Source organism: Lycorma delicatula, chromosome 2 (genome assembly GCF_047948215.1).
Source record: "Lycorma delicatula isolate Av1 chromosome 2, ASM4794821v1, whole genome shotgun sequence".
NCBI lineage: Eukaryota > Metazoa > Arthropoda > Insecta > Hemiptera > Fulgoridae > Lycorma > Lycorma delicatula.
In genome coordinates, this window is record NC_134456.1 from 155,232,847 (window position 1) to 155,254,813 (window position 21,967).

The window sequence follows — 21,967 nt, forward strand, 5'->3', positions numbered from 1 at the left end:
AGTCTCTTCTGAGAATTCCTAAAAAATACTCATTTATTACCTGATTGAGGAGTTTTCTGAGGTTATTGCTAACAGAAAATTACTTTGAAGGTCTGTCAATGCTTGATGATATATCTGCGATCCATTCAGAGCAGAATAAAAAAAAACCAACTTGATCTGTCCAGTAAAATATCTAGACAGACTGGAAATATTTTTGAGCACACATTTTACACATGGTAGGAAAGGAAAGAGAAAAACTAGGAGGTTCGGGATGAGACATGTTGTAAATGGAATATGCAATTTTTTAAATATATAACATTTCTTTATAATAATAATGCTGCGGACCAGCAAGGGGCAATAGTAGTATTTTGGCTTTAAAGGATAAATTATTTTTTTTTATGTTCCCCTTAGTATACTCTTGTACTGCTTGCATTATAAAAATGTATACTTTATACTTATCTGCCAAAAATATCTTTTTTCTAAAAAGATAATAAACAGCAATATATTGCTACAAAAAATGAGCAAATAAAAAGCACATGTAAAATAATAACCCAAATAAACTTAGTAATTTATTGAATAATTGCTGTTGTCTTCTTCATTACCCTTTGCCCAACTACAAGCTGAGTAGGATCCTTCAGTAAAGACCATTATTAGTTTCTATCCTTCCTTACCTGCTCTGCTAATGTTACTAGAAAACTACAGTGATCTAAAATATTGAATCACACTATGCATTATTTCAACAGAAAATAAATAAATGTGAGAAGACATTATCAAACTCAATGATATTCAGTTAGCAGTTGCCAGGAAGCAAACACACATTTGCACAGCTAAGTTTAAAACTGGTGACTATACAAGAGAAGTATACATTAAAAGAATAGCGTGCTCTTATTTTTATGGACAAAAGGACTTTGTGAATTGAACTTATATGTAATGCAATGTACATCTTGGTCAATAAATTCTCTCTGGGACTCCTAAAAGTTGTTCATAAACACCAACTCGGTTGCCCTGTACAGACTACAATAGAACCAAGAGTGCTGCAAGCGAAAAGATGGTTCAACCTGACAAACAAGTAATGGTAGACAGGAAAGCAACTTCAGCAGGGTATTATTATTATTATTATTTAAGGCATGATAAAAAGTGATAAGGGCAGTTGTCCAAGAAACACAAAACAAACTGAATGGGCCAGCGCTTGCAATATCTCTTTTGGTATGCCTGTAAAAAAGATATGTTCAACAGTATTGTTACAAAGAATGAATCATGGGTTCATCACTACCTGAATCAAAATGCAATTCGATCCTTTATTACCTTCATGGAAGAAATTCAGGGTTATGCCTACAGTGTTTTTATGATTATCAAGGAATGCTAATCTAATTCCACTGTTATAACATGAATTCATAATGTGAACTTCTGATGAAGCATCATGCTCCAATTCAAAGAAAAGGAGTATTCTTCCTAGATAGTAGGAGTATGTTTTTGTCACCCAGGTAAGTTTTTAGTGAGTGCGTTCAGAGAGTTTAAAGTGGTAGGAAGTGTCGATTCCATGCTACTCTTTGTGCCTAGTTTTCATCATTATTTTGACAGTTTTTTGTGCTTTTACTGATGTGTAGTTTGGAACAACTACTCAAACTATAACTGTGTATATGACAATTGTTGAGTGTGAGCATGTGTGTAGTTATATACGTAATAGCTACATATATACATTATTTTTTTTTTGTCTTCAGTCATTTGACTGGTTTGATGCAGCTCTCCAAGATTCCCTATCTAGTGCTAGTCGTTTCATTTCAGTATACCCTCTACATCCTACATCCCTAACAATTTGTTTTACATATTCCAAACGTGGCCTGCCTACACAATTTTTCCCTTCTACCTGTCCTTCCAATATTAAAGCGACTATTCCAGGATGCCTTAGTATGTGGGCTATAAGTTTGTCTTTTCTTTTAACTATATTTTTCCAAATGCTTCTTTCTTCATCTATTTGCCACAATACCTCCTCATTTGTCACTTTATCCACCCATCTGATTTTTAACATTCTCCTATAGCACCACATTTCAAAAGCTTCTAACCTTTTCTTCTCAGATACTCCGATTGTCCAAGTTTCACTTCCATATAAAGCGACACTCCAAACATACACTTTCAAAAATCTTTTCCTGACATTTAAATTAATTTTTGATGTAAACAACTTATATTTCTTACTGAAGGCTCGTTTAGCTTGTGCTATTCGGCATTTTATATCGCTCCTGTTTCGTCCATCTTTAGTAATTCTACTTTCCAAATAACAAAATTCTTCTACCTCCATAATCTTTTCTCCTCCTATTTTCACATTCAGTGGTCCATCTTTGTTATTTCTACTACATTTCATTACTTTTGTTTTGTTCTTGTTTATTTTCATGCGATAGTTCTTGCGTAGGACTTCATCTATGCCGTTCATTGTTTCTTCTAAATCCTTTTTATTCTCGGCTAGAATTACTATATCATCAGCAAATCGTAGCATCTTTATCTTTTCACCTTGTACTGTTACTCCGAATCTAAATTGTTCTTTAACATCATTAACTGCTAGTTCCATGTAAAGATTAAAAAGTAACAGAGACAGGGAACACCCTTGTCGGACTCCCTTTCTTATTACGGCTTCTTTCTTATGTTCTTCAATTGCTACTGTTGCTGTTTGGTTCCTGTACATGTTAGCAATTGTTCTTATGTTCTTCAATTGCTACTGTTGCTGTTTGGTTCCTGTACATGTTAGCAATTGTTCTTCTATCTCTGTATTTGAACCCTATATTTTTTAAAATGCCTAACATTTTATTCCAGTCTACGTTACCGAATGCCTTTTCTAGGTCTATAAACGCCAAGTATGTTGGTTTGTTTTTCTTTAATCTTCCTTCTACTATTAATCTGAGGCCTAAAATTGCTTCCCTTGTCCCTATACTTTTCCTGAAACCAAATTGGTCTTCTCCTAACACTTCCTCCACTCTCCTCTCAATTCTTCTGTATAGAATTCTAGTTAAGATTTTTGATGCATGACTAGTTAAACTAATTGTTCTGTATTCTTCACATTTATCTGCCCCTGTTTTCTTTGGTATCATTGCTATAACACTTTTTTTGAAGTCTGACGGAAATTCCCCTTTTTCATAAATATTACACACCAGTTTGTATAATCTATCAATCGCTTCCTCACCTGCACTGCGCAGTAATTCTACAGGTATTCCGTCTATTCCAGGAGCCTTTCTGCCATTTAAATCTTTTAATGCTCTCTTAAATTCAGATCTCAGTATTGTTTCTCCCATTTCATCCTCCTCAACTTCCTCTTCTTCCTCTATAAAACCATTTTCTAATTCATTTCCTCCGTATAACTCTTCAATATATTCCACCTATCTATCGACTTTACCTTTCGTATTATATATAGGTGTACCATCTTTGTTTAACACATTATTAGAGTTTAATTTATGTACCCCAAAATTTTCCTTAACTTTCCTGTATGCTCCGTCTATTTTACCAATGTTCATTTCTCTTTCCACTTCTGAACACTTTTCTTTAATCCACTCTTCTTTCGCCAGTTTGCACTTCCTGTTTATAGCATTTCTTAATTGCCGATAGTTCCTTTTACTTTCTTCATCATTAGCATTTTTATATTTTCTACGTTCATCCATCAGCTGCAATATATCGTTTGAAACCCAAGGTTTTCTACCAGTTCTCTTTATTCCGCCTAAGTTTGCTTCTGCTGATTTAAGAATTTCCTTTTTAACATTCTCCCATTCTTCTTCTACATTTTCTACCTTATCTTTTTTACTCAGACCTCTTGCGATGTCCTCCTCGAAAATCTTCTTTACCTCCTCTTCCTCAAGCTTCTCTAAATTCCACAGATTCATCTGACACCTTTTCTTCTGGTTTTTAAACCCCAATCTACATTTCATTATCACCAAATTATGGTCGCTATCAATGTCTGCTCCAGGGTAAGTTTTGCAGTCCACGAGTTGATTTCTAAATCTTTGCTTAACCATGATATAATCTATCTGATACCTTGCAGTATCGCCTGGCTTTTTCCAAGTGTATATTCTTCTATTATGATTTTTAAATTGGGTGTTGGCAATTACTAAATTATACTTCGTGTAAAACTCTATAAGTCGGTCCCCTCTTTCATTCCTTTTGCCCAGCCTGTATTCACCCACTATATTTCCTTCCTTGCCTTTTCCAATCTCCAACTATTATTAAATTTTCATCTCCTTTTACGTGTTTAATTGCTTCATCAACATATACACACTCTACCTCATCATCATCATGGGCGCTTGTAGGCATATAGACGTTAACAATCGTTGTCGGTTTAGGGTTTGATTTTATCCTTATTACAATGATTCTATCGCTATGCGTTTTGAAATACTCTACTCTCTTCCCTATCTTCTTGTTCATTATGAAACCTACTCCTGTCTGCCCATTATTTGTCATATATACATTATATACATATATACATTTATACATTACATGTCATATTTATTAAAGTATACTCTTCATGTTATGTTGTTAAGAATAAGTTCTGTAAATTAATCGATTTCTGTTTGTGTGTTATTCAGTTATCTCTAGCTGATAACAGATAACATATCAGTAAGTGGTAATATAAATTATTATTAACAATAATAAATAACATTGGTAAGTAAACAACTTATCATTTAAGTTGAACTTATTTAAAATAAAATAATTCAAAATACAGAGTGTTTCTGAAAATTGTTTTCTCGGAAAATGGTGAAACATAGTAGGACCCAACAGCAGCAGGCTCTCCAATACGCATACAGTTTGAGGGACTCTACGGCGAGTGAGTCGACTGAGATAGCATTGGCAGAGGAAAAGATGAAGGAAAGGAAGAAGAGAAGCCGCTCGCTCTGTCAAAAAAGTAACCGTAGAAATGGAGGTGAAGGAGAGGCTGGAAGGTACCCCTCAAGGTGAATTGACCAAGTACGTAAGAGTTACTTAATGTGAACAGAACACTCACGCAGAAAAAGTTATATAGCCAGGTAGTTGAAGGATCTGGTTGCGGATATGGTGAGAGTGGTAAAAGCTTTTTTTTTGCAGATTCATGGATTAACATCTATTTGAGGGAATGGTAGAGACTAAAGAAGTGGCATGCCAGACTAGGGTGGATAACCCACCGGGTTGGTTTAGTGGTGAACGCATCTTCCTAAATCAGCTGATTTGGAAGTTGAGAATTCCAGAGTTCAAATCCTAGTAAAGTCAGTTATTTTTACACGGATTTGAATACTAGATCGTGGATACCAGTGTTCTTTGGTGGTTGGGTTTCAATTAACCACACATCTCAGGAATGGTCGAACTGAGACTGTTCAAGACTAAAGTTCATTTACATTCACACATATTATCCTCGCTCATCCTCTGAAGTAATCAACGGTAATTACCAGAGGGTAAACAGGAAAAAAAGAAAAGACTACAGTGTATGTCAGGGACAGTGAATTACTCTGGCAACTTGAGGAGGGAATAAGAATGAGGATATAGATGTTCTGGTGGCAGTGAAGTGGAACAGGGAATGGTTCCTCAAGACTGTGGAGATGAAAGAACCAATCTTTGCAGAGAGGGAGAAGGACTTAGTGGTGGTGCTGGACCTGGATAGGTTGAAGAGCAGGTTTTATGAGTTCATCTTTAGGACAGCTGTGAGAATTAAGGACTTAACATTGGCGGGACAGTTAAAGGGAAAACTTCTCATCTGTAAGGAAATAACCACTATTCTGCAAGGGGGAGACATGGAGGACTATGAAAGGAGGTTGTTCACCCTGGTGATAGATTCATCGATGGGAGAGTGGAACATCCTCCATTTAAGGAAGAGGATTGCAGAAATCTTCCTGCAAGCTAAACAAGACGTTGCTTTGGAATAGAGGAGGGGGATGCGGTCTGCGTTACCAGGAAGGTGCTGGAGTATGCTTAGCGCAGGACCAATTGAACAATGGCTATCTACATTGAGAGGGCAGCCAGGAACAAGACCAAAAGAGATTGGTCAGTCAGTAAAGCACCTGTCAAGAAGGCTAAAACCTTAATAATTAAGGCAGCTAATATGCAGGAGAAGAGGACTTCACCAACCTCCTGAAAGAGGTCAAAGGAAGTGTAACCAATGGGGACCCTGAAATCCTTTCTGTCTGTAAGGGACAGGGAGAAGACATGCAGATCAGGGTCAAGGATGAGGCAGAGGGCCCAGAAAAATTAATAAAAAGGCTCCAGGAGGGGGTCCAAGGAGTGAAGGTTGCAAGTATATGTGCTTGTTGGTTTAGATGTGTACTACAGCAAAAATTACTTTAGGAAGAAGGCAGTGAAGATGTCGGGTGAGGGTGGCAATGAGGCACTAGCTCTTGACGGGGCAGATGGCAGGGTGTTCCAGGCATTGTCATCATCAATGACTCACAGAGGACATGACCCAGCCATCTGAGGTCGGCATCATTGTAATACGAGTTATGTATATATATTCAAGGTCTGTAAATAAATTAATGAGACTGTTTCGGAAAAAAAATTTATTTACAATCCAATTATATATGGATTCTATCACCTTCGAAATAATTCCCTTGGAAAACCACGCAACATTTCAAATGGTTTTCCCACTCTTCATAGCAGTGTTGGAACTCAGAAACTGAAATATCCTTCAGATGGTTTGCTACATTATTTTATGTTTGCAACTGTTACAAAATGGTGTTCTTTGAGGTGCTTTTTTAAAGTTGGGAACAGGAAAAAGTCGCAGGGACTCAAGTAAGGTGAATAAGGTGGCTGAGGAAATATAGGAATGTTTTTCTTTGCCAAAAACTCATTAATTGAGAGAGCTGTGTGACAAGGTGCATTGTCATGATGCAGCATCCACTTTGACGGCTGGTCTCACGTGGGCGACTCTTTTCCACAGTCTTTCAAGAATTTCTCAGTAAACATATTGATTAACAGTCTGTCTTCTAGGCAAAAACTCCTTATGGACCATTACTATCAAAGAAACAGATTAGCATGGTTTTGATTTGCTCATTTTTGCTTTTTGGGACGTGGTGAGCTTGAAGTGTGCCACTTCTTGTTTTGGCCTTTGTTTCTGGGTTGTACTCAAATATCCAAGATTCATCACCATTAATAACATTTTCTAGAAAATCAGGATCAGTTTAAATTCGCCCTAGAAAATTGCGGCACACTTCTACCCTGTTGTTTCTGTTCAACAGTGAGGTTTTTTAGGACCAATTTTGCACAAATTTTTTTCATGCCCAATTCGTTTGTACCAAAATTTGATGGATTGTGGTATGGTTCAAATTCAACTGTTCTGCAATCATTCTGACAGTTAATCATGTATCACGTCTCTGATTCACTCAACATTGTTGTCACTTTTTGATGTTAACAGTCTTCCAGAGCATGGATCGTCCACAACTGATTCCTGGCCATCTGAAAATGCTTTAAACCTCCTAAAAACTTGGGCTCATGAAGAGAGTCATCTCCATAAACCTTTTTCAATTTTTAAAAAGTTTCATTAGCATTCTCACCAAGTTTAACACAAAACTTGATTGCACTACGTTGCTCATAATTAGTATCACTTATTTTTGTAACGCAAAACAAAAACTTGTTTCACAAAAAGTTTATTTACATATCACATGGCAACAATAGACTAAAAATATTATTAATACCTATTATAAATCAGTTGTTCATATAAACCATATGTTTGTTTACTAGTAACTTTACAGTGTTGCCACTTTGGCTGCCAAAAAAATTAGTCACATTATTTACAGACCTTGTATGTATTGTGTTATGTATATATATATATATATATATATACATATATGTAGTTATATATGATGTAATATGATGTATATATGTATAGGTGTAAATAAAGTGTGCATGTGAAATTTAAATAATGGTATGAAAGGGAGGTGTGCCTGTGACACTCTGGTGCTGAGGTCAAGGAGCGGCAATTAGATTGGCAACTTTTTCAAAATCTAATTCAACTTAGCCACAACCCACCTTTTCCTGAATGAACTACTAAAAACTAATGTGGATGAAAAACCTTTTTGCAAATGATGAAACCAATCTATAGAATGTTTTATGCAATTCATTTTTTACTACAATAATTAAAATAAAATGAAAAACAAATAATATGCCTTTAAAAAGTTATTAAAATTAGACACCAACAATACCTTAATCAGTTTTTAGTGAATCCATAGCAACATTAACAACTTTATAAAAAAACGTTTTTGATTTTTTATTTAATTTAAATTTATATGATGGAATTGTTGAAAATTAAATATGAGTATAAGACAGCAGCCCAAAAAGTTTTATCCAGCACTTTTGGGTCATTAACAAAAGAGATCAGATTATAATGTATAATGATTGTAGAAATTATGTTAAAAATAGTTTTTTTTATAATTAATAAATTACCTTTTAACAGCCATATTTTTACCAATTTATTGACTTTTCAGTGTTCCAACTGATTACCTCAAAAAATGGATAAAAACTAAATGACACTTAATGAATAGAACATCATCATGAGAGGACTAAGCAAGAAGAACATTAATTTATTACAGAACTAAAGAGAGGTTATAGAAACTTCTTCATGAAAAAATATTTTTTGTTATTAACAATTTATTGACTTTTCAGTGTTCCAACTGATTACCTCAAAAAATGGATAAAAACTAAATGACACCTAATGAATAGAACATCATCATGAGAGGACTAAGCAAGAAGAACATTAATTTATTACAGAACTAAAGAGAGGTTATAGAAACTTCTTCATGAAAAAATATTTTTTGTTATTAACAATTTATTAACATTATTATGAGTATTATTTCAAATATTTTTGTTTATGATGCTTGGTGATGAAAATTATTTAAAATATTTTTACTTTCCCAGTTATACAGCTATACTGTATAATTAAAGAGTATGCTATGCTATGTAAAGTATACTGATCGAATCAAATTTTGTATGTCAGGGTTTTTTCAGATCTTAATGTTTCATGGCCCCAAAACCACAACCAAACCCTAACCAAAACCACAATTTTAGCATTGAAAAATTCCAATATGTAAGTGGCCAGTGTTTTGCCTAATACCTACAGACTGAATGGATTAATTTGGATAAAATTTGGCACAATGATTTCTGCATACATGGTACTAATGAAATTTATTTTGTCAGTCAGTCAAGAAGACAGGGAGACTGGTCTACCCATATCTTAAAATCTTACTCAATTTTTCACATAATTTAATGGTCCTTAGGTAGCTGATACTGTCTGATGGTATTTGGTCTCGTTCAAATCCCCATAAAGGAGTGGAGACAAAAAACTCTTTTCTGTTTTTCATTTCTGAAATCAAAGTTACATTCTTGTACTAATCAGATGATTCCATTACATTACTATATCACTTTGATTATCTAGTAGGACAGTTTCATTCAGGGATGGGAGGATAACAAACCTAATTTTCATTTGCTTTATACCTTCAGACTACATGAACAGGTTTTTATGATATTCTGGACAATGAGTTCTGAATATGGGTTTTTGATGGCATTTGACTTAGTTATAAACTCTTCATTTAATTTTCCTCCTATGTGGTAATCTACTGATAGAAAAGAGCATAATAACAGAGTTGCAAAATTATTAATCTATACTATTAATATATTTAATTACATACTCAAAAGAAATTTTTTCAACTTTTACATGATTCATTTACTCTTTTCAAAATAAATAAACAGGCAATACCTTACCCAACAAGAAACTGAAAAAAATGTAATTATAAAACATGATTCATTTTTAAGCTCATCTAAATTACTAATACTGAATAGAAATCTAAATAAAATCAAAAAATTTAATTTTAATTATTTAAAAATTACCTTGAATTATTAGCTGAAGTTCCTAATATGGGTGAAGATCTTCTTGGTGGAAGAGGTGGAGGTGGTGCAGTACCTCTTCTCAACAATAATGGTGATGCTCCTGGTGAGATCATAGGACTTCTTCCACCCTAAAAATACAAAAATAAATATAACATGAATAAATAGTGGATAGCAAAAAAAAAAAAATATTTTAAACTATCAATATTTTAAAACCAAACCAAACTTATTAAAATAGAACTTTTAAAACCCATATTGTAATATTCATGTACCTTTCTTAACTTTGTCATAACTAAATCACCTACTGATGTGTTTTTCAAACCTCACTGTGAATATATCCAACACACATTAACAAGTGATTTCATTATGATGAAGCTAAAAAATGTAATAAATGTACTCAATATAAAAATTATGACAATCTTAGTATAAAATGTATTTCATTTAATAATAGTTTTACACTTCCAGTTGCTTTTCTGTGACTTCTAAACAATGAAGAAGGAGCCACTAGAACAACTGAAAACACTTCCTTTTCCTGTTTAGCCATCAGGAATTACCGTTCAGGTATTACTTCAGAGATGAATGAGGATGATATGTATGAGGGTAAATGAAGTGTAGTCTTGTACAGTCTCAGTTCAACCATTCCTGAGATGTGCGGTTAATTGAAACCCTACCACCAAAGAACACCAGCATCTATGATCTAGTATTCAAATCCATATAAAAGTAACTGCCTTTAATAGGACTTGAAAGCTGGAACTCTCAACTTCCAATTCAGCTGATTTGGAAAATTGTGTTCACCATTAGACAAACCCAGTGGGTCAACTGAAAACATTATGATGTGTTTTAAAAACTAGTATTAAATCAATTTGGTTCAGTTGGTAAATTAAAAAATTGATCAGTTTAAATAATTTTAATCATTAACAACCTTGGACAAAAATATGTGAAATAAATACTCATAATACTGTTTGAAATACATCACTACTGATTAAAAACTAAACCTCAGACAACAATTAAACCTTTAAATTATTTTATTCAGTCCCTGTTCCATGTCTCGGTATCTACTCATATAGTTTAATCAAACTGATTAGAATATGCACTTCAAAATCAAGAGTACTGAGCACTGCAAAATTAGATTCTCATCAACTTAAAATCTGATTGTACTTCATGTTCGATAATACTTTTTTTAAATATCTGTTTAATGTATTTTAAACATCAACTACACCAAATAACAATATTTTAATCTCACACTAATAAACAACTTATACATTTTTTGCTTATAATTTACTAAATTGAAAAAAAAACAGCTTTATTACTCTATTTCAGTAATGATCTAAAAGATCTCTGTAAATATGTGAAACACAGAAATCTACACTTCTTGCTTTCCATGCCAAAATAGACTTATCCAGTCTACTTAGATGAGAGACTTCTAAATAGCATTAATACTTAACCTTATCAATACCAAATCATTCCTTTTTTCCTCAAATTTTTTTTTAAAAAAAACCATGTACCTCATTTTTTACATTTTCAAGTAATGAAAATAAAAATACATCAATTTATACATATATTTATATACAAATAAAAATAAATTAATCAAAAAAAACATCCATACATAAAACAGTCATGAAAACACTTACATAGATACATATGTGTGCATTTGTACAATGTAAGAAACAGCTAAACATATTTTTTCAGAGTAGAGTTAAATGAATGTCTGTGTTTTTTCCACTGACAGAGAACTTACTGCAGCTGTATTCCTTTCTGCATAAGGTACATCGCCACATTTTAACATTAATTTAAATTTGTTTATATATAACATTATCTTTTTATCCACAAAAAATAAATCAAAATAATACAGACTAGAAATATTTTTAATTAAATTAGAAAAAATGTGTTAAGGAATGGATATATGATTTTTCAGAGCTTGTAATTTTAAGCTGAGAAATAAGAATCAATTTTTACATTTTGTTAAAAGTTTCTTTCGTTAAAAATTCTTAAAAAAGTATTAATTATTAAGGTACCACAGTTAATTAAATCAGACATGAACACCATTACAAGATAATTTTTATTCCACAAGATGTACATCTTTAAAAAAATTGAAATTATCTTTAAAATAATTTCTTAATGATTGTCACTTTACAAGTAACAAGTAAAAAAAAGGTAATGAATCAGAGCCAAAATAAAAATAAATGAAAGCTATATCAAGAGAAAGTAAAATAATTTTGTAATTATCCTATTTGCCTAATGAGCCTGACTATACTTTTGATCTCTATAAACCAGTTGAAGCAACTGGTTTATAGGTCAACAATGGGTCAACTGTAATTAATTTATAACTGACTATAAAAATTAGAGTTATGACTTTATTTATATTAGTCATAAAAACAACAACAAAACTTAAGTTAATTCAAATCAAATAATGCAATTAAAATAAACAAGAGCATTTTATACTTTTATATTATATATATATAAGTTTGCTATGACAGTTATCAATCCATGACAGTTAGCAATGACAGTAACATAATATCTACATTTTTAAACAAAAAACCAAACCGAATCTATAAAATTTAAAACTTACAAAAAGTAATGTTTTCAGTCACTCTTACAGCCACCTTCAGAGGCTAGCACTGTTGTTCTGCCAGCATTAGCTGACATTACAGATTGTTTTTTTTATCAACAGACATAATTCAAAACATGATCAGAAAGAGTGTTTGAATTGTGTCTATCCATTTAGTGAATATCTATTTATATTTTGTGTATTGTATATATATTTCAAAATATTGTTTATATATTTCATTGCTGTATGTTTATATTTTAAAAGTTTAAGTACATTAAGATATGGTCCCTTTTTGTGGACATGATAATATCGAGTATTAACAAAGTAAATTTATGTAAGTTTACATCATAAACATGAAAAAAAGGAACTTTAGTAAACACTCCTATCTCAGAGCATCAATTTTTCAGTATTAGAACAACCAAACCTTCAAGCATCCATGTGGAGCAACTCAAAAATTTTGAAATTTTGGAAGCGTCAAAATGTTAAATACATTATTTAAAGGCCATTGAAAACAAACATTTTGATTTAAAAAAAATTAGGCTATGACAATTCTAACTAAAATAGCAGTGTTTTAATATTTTTTTAAAGGTTGTCTGCAGTACCTCTTAAATAATGTTTTTCAATGCTCTTTAAAATATGTCACAATGTCCATTTAAAATTTCTGAGTTGCACCCCCATGGACCTGAAGGTGTGGTGGTCTCATGTACAAAAAATAATTGTTTTGAGGTAGGACCAACACTAAATTTAATTTTTTTTAGTGTTTCACAGCTAAGCAGTTATTTAAGGGTTTACTATTCATTATAGCCCTACATTCTAATAGATACATAAAAAAGACATTCTTAACATGCTTGAATATAATGAAATATACACATTTTTATGACATACTAAATGAATAAACACAGTTCAAATCAAATAAACTTTCTGACCAAATTCTAAATACATCTCTATTTACTAAAAACAAAATGCTGGCAATAAATAGCTGAGACCAGGGTGAAAATATTATTACCAGTCCAAGATACCAGCAATTCACTGAAAGTGTTATGATGTGAGTTTTAAAAAGCCTGTTTAATAAATTTATTTGATATGTAAAACTAATAATTTACAATTTTAAATAAAATTTATAGTTTTGAAATTAGAAAAAGCTGATAAATAGAAACATATGACTATTTGATTTTTAAGTTATTTTTATCAAAGGATTTTTAGTCTTCTGGAAGAAGAAAATTTGTGAATTTTTCAGATGCCTTCCATAATTCAAGTTACTAGACTGATAACAATAGTACACATAACATTTTTATTTATTAATTATACTCTAACAAAAAAGCAACCATTAAAAAGCACCACTGGAGGATTTGACAAAATTTAACTTCACACAGCTACTGAAAAAATATGTATAAGTAGTACAATTTTATACAAAGAATAATATAAATGAATTCTGAGTGTAATCCAGTTCATGAGATTCTCATAGCATTCAATATCATTTTAAAAACATTAAAAGCATTCAGTAAAACAATAATAAAAAGAGAAAAGGCAAAAATTTAAAACAAAATTCCCAGTTGAAACTAAATTATAGATGATCTTGGATATGTTAAGTAAGCATTTGTCACATTGCATTTTGCTAAGTTCAGTTATGCACAAAATAAACACATGACACATATTAATCATTGTCTTTATGATGATCATTGCAATATAAGTACAGTTATTACTAATTAATAATAATTGTAAAAACATAATTTTACATTTATATATCAACTCAAATGTATTTCAGTCAGTGCACACATAATAATAACAACACTTTAACTGAAGAACAGAGATTCCTGAGGTGAATTTCAATAGGCATGTGTACATTTATTTTAATATAGCAATAAGTAGAAATACGGAAATACATAAACGGAAGAATAAAGTAACATTTTTTTTTTAAATTATGCTTAAAAATTGAATACAGTGAATATTAGGGGAACCAAAATGTGTAATAAATTGCCACTATACCCTTTTCAAAGAAAAACTGAAAAAAAAAGTTGAAGTATAAAAAAATGTTTCAGACAAAAGTTGTAAAAAATTTAACCCATGATATATTAAAGAAAGAAATAGCAAAAAAATCTTTATACCATTAGGGTCTGATGCCACTAAGTACATTTTTGAAGAGCTGAATAGCATAAGCTTGAATCAGGAATAAGAATGCTCTGTTTAATTACAAAAAGATAAGCTTACCAGTAGACAGATGGCAAATACATTAACATAGTTTTTTTCTGTAAATTTCTGAAAACAAATTTTTTCATATTTTGTACAAAAATAAACAAATCTCCAACCTTCACAACAGAATGACAGCACCTCAGCGTTTCATTCTGAAAGTTTTTCATTCAAATCCTGATCAGGCTTACCATTTTTTTGCACAGAAAAAGTTTAATACATCATTCTGCACATAAATTCACAACCGTGTGGTGAATTAATCATTAAAAACATGTTTACACTATCTTAATTTATATTAATATGGGTATCATGTAAGAAAAGCCAAATTCTCATATGAATACAACACATGCAATATAAATTTAACACAACTGATTGAAATCTTATTTACATGAAGTCATGCTTCTTTTTGATGAATAATATACTTTACTTATATTTACTCACTCAAAATTTGCTAAGTAAAAATATTAGCAAAAGAAAAATTAAAGCCCAAAATATCCAGTAAGGAGTATATTTTGAAGTTTAAAATATTGATTGGCTTTAAACACCTAACTGGAGGTCACGTTTTTTTTTACATTTACTGAAGCAGGATATAAAAGATTTTTAAGAGACAAAAACAAAACAGTAAAAAAAATTTAAAACAACTTTACAGATAATACCTTTATAGGAAATTTTTAAGTGGATCCCACAAAGGTTCTCTTTTATACACTCAGGTGCAGATTAGCAAAACAATTCAAAAAGAAAATACAAAATAAAATTTGAAACAAGATGACTAAAAATTGTTTTTTAATTCAAAACAGGAATCCATTCTATCTTTGTGGAGAATATTTTTCTGTGTTATTTTTTCCTGAGGATACATTTAAAGAAAAATTTAATGTTAAAAAAAGATTAAAGTGGACACAATTTTAAACAAATTTTACAATAATGCTTTCTGACATTTCAAACAGGGGTTCATCTCTAGTGGAAAAGTAATTTATGAGAAATAATAGGGAATGCATTTTAGCAAAAGATTTCAAGGGAAATAGATTTAAGTAGCCACAAAAATTTATTTTAAACCTTTTAAATGTTGTTTAAAATTTGACGGTTTCCTTCTAGGTAACAAAAGATGACAGATACTTAGAGGAATACTGGATGATTCAGTTACACCCTCCTTCAGATTAATGAGAACAAGGAGAGAAATTTAATCTTTTATGTTCTGTTTATTTATTTACTTTAAAAAAGGATTTGATATAAAGAAAAAGATGATTTCTCATTATTTTCCAAAATCACTCTCTTACACAATGAGAAACTGTTGGTGAAAACTGTACACAATGAAAACTGTAGGTGTAATCAGTAACATTTTTACAAAATAAGGCGATTTTTATTATAAAATAAAAAATTACAAGACTGGTTCAATCTCAACATGTCAGGGAAAGAATATTGCGAGAAAGCAGATAAAATGTTAGAAACAATACATTTCTTTGCAGAAATAGTGAAATAAATCTTTCTAAAATTAACATTTAGTTTACAAAAAAAAATACTATTCACTAAAAAAACTATTATACTATTCACTAAAACTACTATTGGTATTGGTAAACATGACATGATAGAACTTTTGGCACAACTCTTGGAAGCTGGCTAAAAACTAGAAGACCAATAAATAAATATCATTTAACATGATGAAAAAATACTTCAAAAGTAAAAAAATATAATTTAATAGTTCAGGACTAGAAAAAGGTTATGGTCTCTATAAAAACCATTTTTTGTTCAAGAATAAGAAATCAGCATACCCAAGGATCAAATTATTAAAATGTTTCAGTGGATCATAAATCATATCTTAAATTTTTTTTAATTATGCGAGGTTCAACATGCCCTTTTCCCTGTGAATGGCATGATGAAAAGTGTAAAATGTATTTATATTTGCATACAATATATTGTTCCTGAATTAAATTTATTTCAAACCGAATGGTGCTTATTCATCAGTCAAATCTTGGTTAAGGTTATGAATTCAAAATAGTTACATAATTTATGAATGAACATGGTATTTTAGTTTTGGTAACAGTGGTAACCATTTTTATTAAGAATAAGCAGGAAGACTGCACTTTAAAACCCAGGGTCAGTCCTGCTCTTCTGAGATCATCTCATATTTGGATCTGATTGTGGATGGTGGTCACTGCAGTACAGATTAGACCTGGGTACCATGTTGCATAGCATGTGACCCTAGGCCAAGTCAGAACCCTATGGTTGGTTGCTTATCAGTGGAGCAGCTCCCTTTCATGTAAGTTTGCTGAGGTCAGGTGTGCATTTTGATCATCTTGTATTTAAAATAAGCCCAACTTGAGTCTATTCTCAACAAAGTTTTGTTGCTAGGAATTGAGCCATAGGGTTGGATTACATATCCAAGAGCAGGTTTGCTGAGTGCGCAGCAGAATTTCATTGGCAACTGAGAATTCCAGTACATAAACAGCACTAAATGTTTTTCAAAACCCATAACAAAATGTCGGTAGCAGGAGAGTAGCCTGTAAACTACCAAGGTGACAGTTGATGCTGCATTCATAACATTTGATAATGCATGTTTTTCTTCATTGTTCTGTCATGTTTACTATACTGTAGTCATCATGGGAGGGTTTATAAGGGGGCAAATTCTGGCTGGTATTAAATTTTATGAACCCAACTGGGCATCTTGGGGCAGAAGTCAACTAGCTTATGAAGTAAGATTACCATTAAAAAAAAATCTTATTTCAGCTATGATTTATGTTTATTTCTCAAAGATTATCATAAAAAATATACGTAAAAAATTAAATGAATCAATATCAAATAAACGTGAGTTAAAAATAAAGGCCAAGGTTGGGAATACTGAATATTAACAATTTTTTTGTTTAGTGATTTTTTTAGGATATTTTAGTAAATCAGTGAAATCTTTTATAAATTAGTTTGCACAAGGATGAAAAATAAATGATACCTAGAGCAACACTGTCAATTTTAACCAATGGATATTTCATCTAGAATTGTTTACAATAAATTTGTTAGGGTTTCTAGTTTCACTATAACTTAATGTACTGTACAAATGATTAAAAATTTTTATTTCATAAATATACATAATTAAAATATTTTTGTCTAAGTTCATCGTGAACTTACAATAAATATCCCAGTTACTCAATATTATTATTTTTATTTACAGAAAAATTAACATAGCTTAACTGAATTGCTATGTCATTAACTGGATAGTTTTTGTCTGTGGGTAATTTTCTGATATCTAAACAAAGTGGTAGTTCTAATAAGAGAGAATTCTAAATGACAGTTTACAAATTTATGCTCATAATATAAATAAATAAATAACAAAGATAAGCAAATAATTAAAAATTACCATCAAGCTAAATTTATTGTTCTAAGATAAATTGTAAAGTTCTTATATTTCATACAAAGTGAATTTCAGTGCATTTTACTATTTATTTATTGATATTCATGTTTGATTAGGTCAGTTAATTCTATTTCGCCGCTTTAAATTCTGTAACTTTCTGGTACAGGTGAAAAATTGGGATTTGCAGTGTAAATTGGTAGTAATCGGCTGACATAATTACTGTTCATTTATTGCTCAGTTCATTAAACAAGGTTGCTCAAAAATACAAAACAAGAATGAATCTTTATGCTTCAGTGTTAGTGGTAAAATAATAAGGTTAATCCTGCCATTCATGAAGAATTCTCCACTACCAAACATTTACACAAGCTTAATAAAAATCTGAAAATATAAGAGCAATTGGAGGTGCCCAATGATAATTAATTCTGGAACTAGCCAAATTCTAAAAAAAAATAAACAACTCCTGTAGTGATTAGTAATGATTCATCTAATAGCTAACTGTTACAGAAATACTCAGACCAAAATTACAAAAGATTCTAAAGAAACTGAAATAAAGAACTGATCCTAAATAAAACTGTGTTATCAGCCAATATCTTCACGAAAAGATGAAACAGAAGAGTGGAATTTTGTGAGGAATTTATTATACAATATGACACAGATCGTCTCTTCTCTAGCTCAGTGATACGGTCTGATGAACCATGCTTCAAATCAAATGACCAAGTAAACTGTCATAATTGGGTTCATGGAGATATTTCTATCATGAGATGTTATGATCAAGCTATTTATAATCCTTTTCTTGAACTGGCCACCTCTGTATTTGGATGTAAGATCTTCTTACTGTGTCTTTAAATTAGACTACCTCAATAAACCTTTTCCTGGATGGATGTTTACATCAAGAAGCAAATGAATGGTTACCACATTCATATGATCTGATCCATTGAATTTTTTATATTAGTGAATCATCAAAGATGTATTTTTTTCCTGAACCATCTAAGTTGTTGATTGCACAGTTGACTGATTTTCTAAATCGATGAAAAACTTTATTGGAAAAAATGAATAATTTGGTGGTAAAGCATTGCCAAGAATGCTTACGGGCAGAAGGTGTTATTTTTAACACTTCCTCTAATGTGTATTGGATAAGAAATAAAGTAATAAAAAACTTTTTTAGACTCTTCTATTCATTGTTTTCTTATAAGTAATTGGGAAAATGACTTCTATCCTATTTAGTATTTTTCTTAAATTTTACTAATATCACACTATCAATATTGTAAAATAAAGCAAAAGGTATATTCTAATAAAGATATTTAAGAAAATAAGGTATTACTATATGAATTAAAATAAAAAAAATTTAGTTGTCTACAGCTAATAATCTTAATTTTTTATTTTGATAATTTATATATGCATTATGAGTAAAATAGGTTAACACACCATAATGTAATACTGTAAACGTTTAATAATAGAATCATTTAATTTGTCTAACCTTATAGTTTTTCTTTAGATTTATGATGTTCCTTTAAAAAATAAAAGAAATTAATATATGTCCATAACTGCATGAAAAATAAAAGATAAGAAATATCTAATTAAGCTCAAAATAAAAATAAGATATCTGAAATAATATTACAGGCAATTATACATTTATAACTGGTAAAATAATGGTAACTAATTAATTTTAAAATTAGCTTCATAAATTATTTTCTTTAACACTGACCAAAGAATCACTGGACTCCGAGTGAGGTGACAATGTTAATGCTTGTAGACAGCTTGTATTGCAGTTCCAATTAATCAGGTCCTAACACACACACACACACACCATTTAATAAAACACTTAACAATCAGTACATAAAAAGCTCTACCACAGTAAAATATAAAAAATTCTTTGCAGTGATATAATATATATTCCAAAGTATGGTACATTATTTTAATTTTAAAACACAAAATATTATTTTTTTACAAAAAATTTATATATTCTTTTTCAAAGTTAGCAATAAGCTTACTTGATAAATTTTAAAACGTAATAGTGACACATTTAGACAAAAAAACAACAAAAAATACACATTGAGATGAAATTCTCAAGTACTGTAATAAAATTATTTTTAAAATAGGATGATTAAAAAAAAATTACAGTGAGCATTCAGTATTAGACATTAAACACCAATGACATGCATCTTTATTACAAAAAAATTTAAGCAAGATCGAGACACAGGTCTTGAAAAACAAATGTAAATAAAATGACTCGCTTTCTAATATTGTGTGCCTTCAGAGATTTTTTAGAGCTTTATTCAATTCCTACATCGCTGATATCATTAGTTTCCATTTCAACATAGTTGCATAACTCCTTTAGAATTCAGTCAAATAGTTTTCTATTCTGAGTTGAATTTGTGTACTGCATAATCTTAGTTTGATATTAGTGTTTTGTAAATATTATACTGTTCAAGTGAGTTGAGTTCATAGCCATTTGTTTTTTCTCTGTGCTATAATTTTATATTTTTACAAAAATAATATATTAAACACATAACTCAGACTGGATATAATATTTTACCGAATAACTTTGATGATTTAATATTTATCAGGCACCATCCATCTCATATGATCAAAGTCAGAAGTTGATTGATCATAAAATTAGAATGTTATTGTTCTGTCATCCTAACTTTTTAATATTGTTATGCTCTAACTTTAAGTTCAATAACACGTTACAGTAACATTTCCTTATCTTTAAAATTTATTTCATTTCCTTAATATCTTAGGCCTTCCCATATTTTCTTATTAATCACATTGCATGTTAGCTTTATGATCATATTAAGCATTGATTTTAATACAATTATACCCAGTTAACATGATTTTTAACTGGCTCAACAAGCAGCACTATAGAACTTTATAAAAGTCATTTAAGGATACACTCTAAATAAAACTCAACAAATTTGTTTTTGAGCAATTTTTATCAAAATTCATCATGCGTATCACTGAAAATAAATGTTGAGTTAGTATGTGTTAATAGTATTTTAAGTTAAAAATCCAATAGTTACAATTAACAAATTAGGAAAATACATAGAAGGACAGATTAATGTTTTATCATCAATTGAATTCGTACATTACGAAATAAAATAAAATTAATAGAATAATTAAACTTGAATAGAATTAAATCTAAGAATTGATACATTGTACATAAAAAAAAAGTTAGACATGTATAACGTAAAACATACACTATATGCACTTGCTATGAAAGTTATTCATTCATCATATTTGGTCCTAAATTTGATTTTGTGAAGAGGATTGAGATTTTTTGATCACAAGAGAAAAAAATGCTTGTTCTAAACAGACTTTCCTCATTAAAATAACAATTCTAGCTAGGTGCATATGGAAAAGATATCCGACATCGTGAATGAATACCTAGCTAATCTATAATTTTTAATAAGGACACTCCAATTTATAGACTACACAAAAATGTTTAATCAATAAGGGTTCTAAATAAAAAACAGGTAACAAGAAGTTACAAAGATAAATATCTTTTAAAATGGAGCATCGTAAAATGTTTTTGATATATATCTTCTTTTTTTTAAATTACTAACGATATATATATTTAATTTGAAAAATCAAATAAAAATATTAAATTACTAAAATTACATTTAATTATTAAATTACTTGTAATATGATCAGTTTACAATTATTTAGTAAATAAGTAATACACTCTTAACAAATATGCCATTATGAAGGTAACATTAACAGAGATTCAGGGCCACATCAATAAGAGATCATTTAGTATTTTTAAATATGGGAGAAAACTAATATATTTAATATGTTATATTTTCAGTCTATATTGTAAAATGTTTAGAAAATAAAACATGCAATTCTTTGCTAAAAAGAAAAGTCACTTATTCTTAAAAACTAACAATATTCATTTCTATCAAACCTTAACTGTTTTCATGTAACTCAATACAATACTTTGACTTACAAAAAGAGCTTTATAATACTTTTGTTGCTATTTTTAATAAATTACCAGAACATTTTTAAAAAATCATCCCTCCAATTTATTTAAAATACAATTAAAAGATTTTATTTTACAGAAACAATATTACTCTTTCAATGAATTTTTAAGTAATACTAAT

The 21,967-nt window shown here is 30.3% G+C and overlaps 1 protein-coding gene across 3 annotated transcripts in view; it reads right to left on the minus strand.

Moving 5' to 3' along the window:
- Cbl (E3 ubiquitin-protein ligase CBL) overlaps window positions 1-21,967 on the minus strand; it is a 246,952-nt gene that overhangs the window by 16,725 nt on the left and 208,260 nt on the right. For 2 of the 3 annotated variants that reach the window (XM_075356510.1, XM_075356508.1), the window contains exons 7-8: window positions 19,573-19,653; window positions 9,799-9,926 (exon numbers count right to left, since the gene is read on the minus strand). In XM_075356510.1, coding sequence (XP_075212625.1) covers window positions 9,799-9,926; window positions 19,573-19,653 — 209 coding nt within the window. The remainder of the gene's footprint in view (window positions 1-9,798; window positions 9,927-19,572; window positions 19,654-21,967) is intronic. The other variant, XM_075356511.1, reaches the window with a different exon arrangement.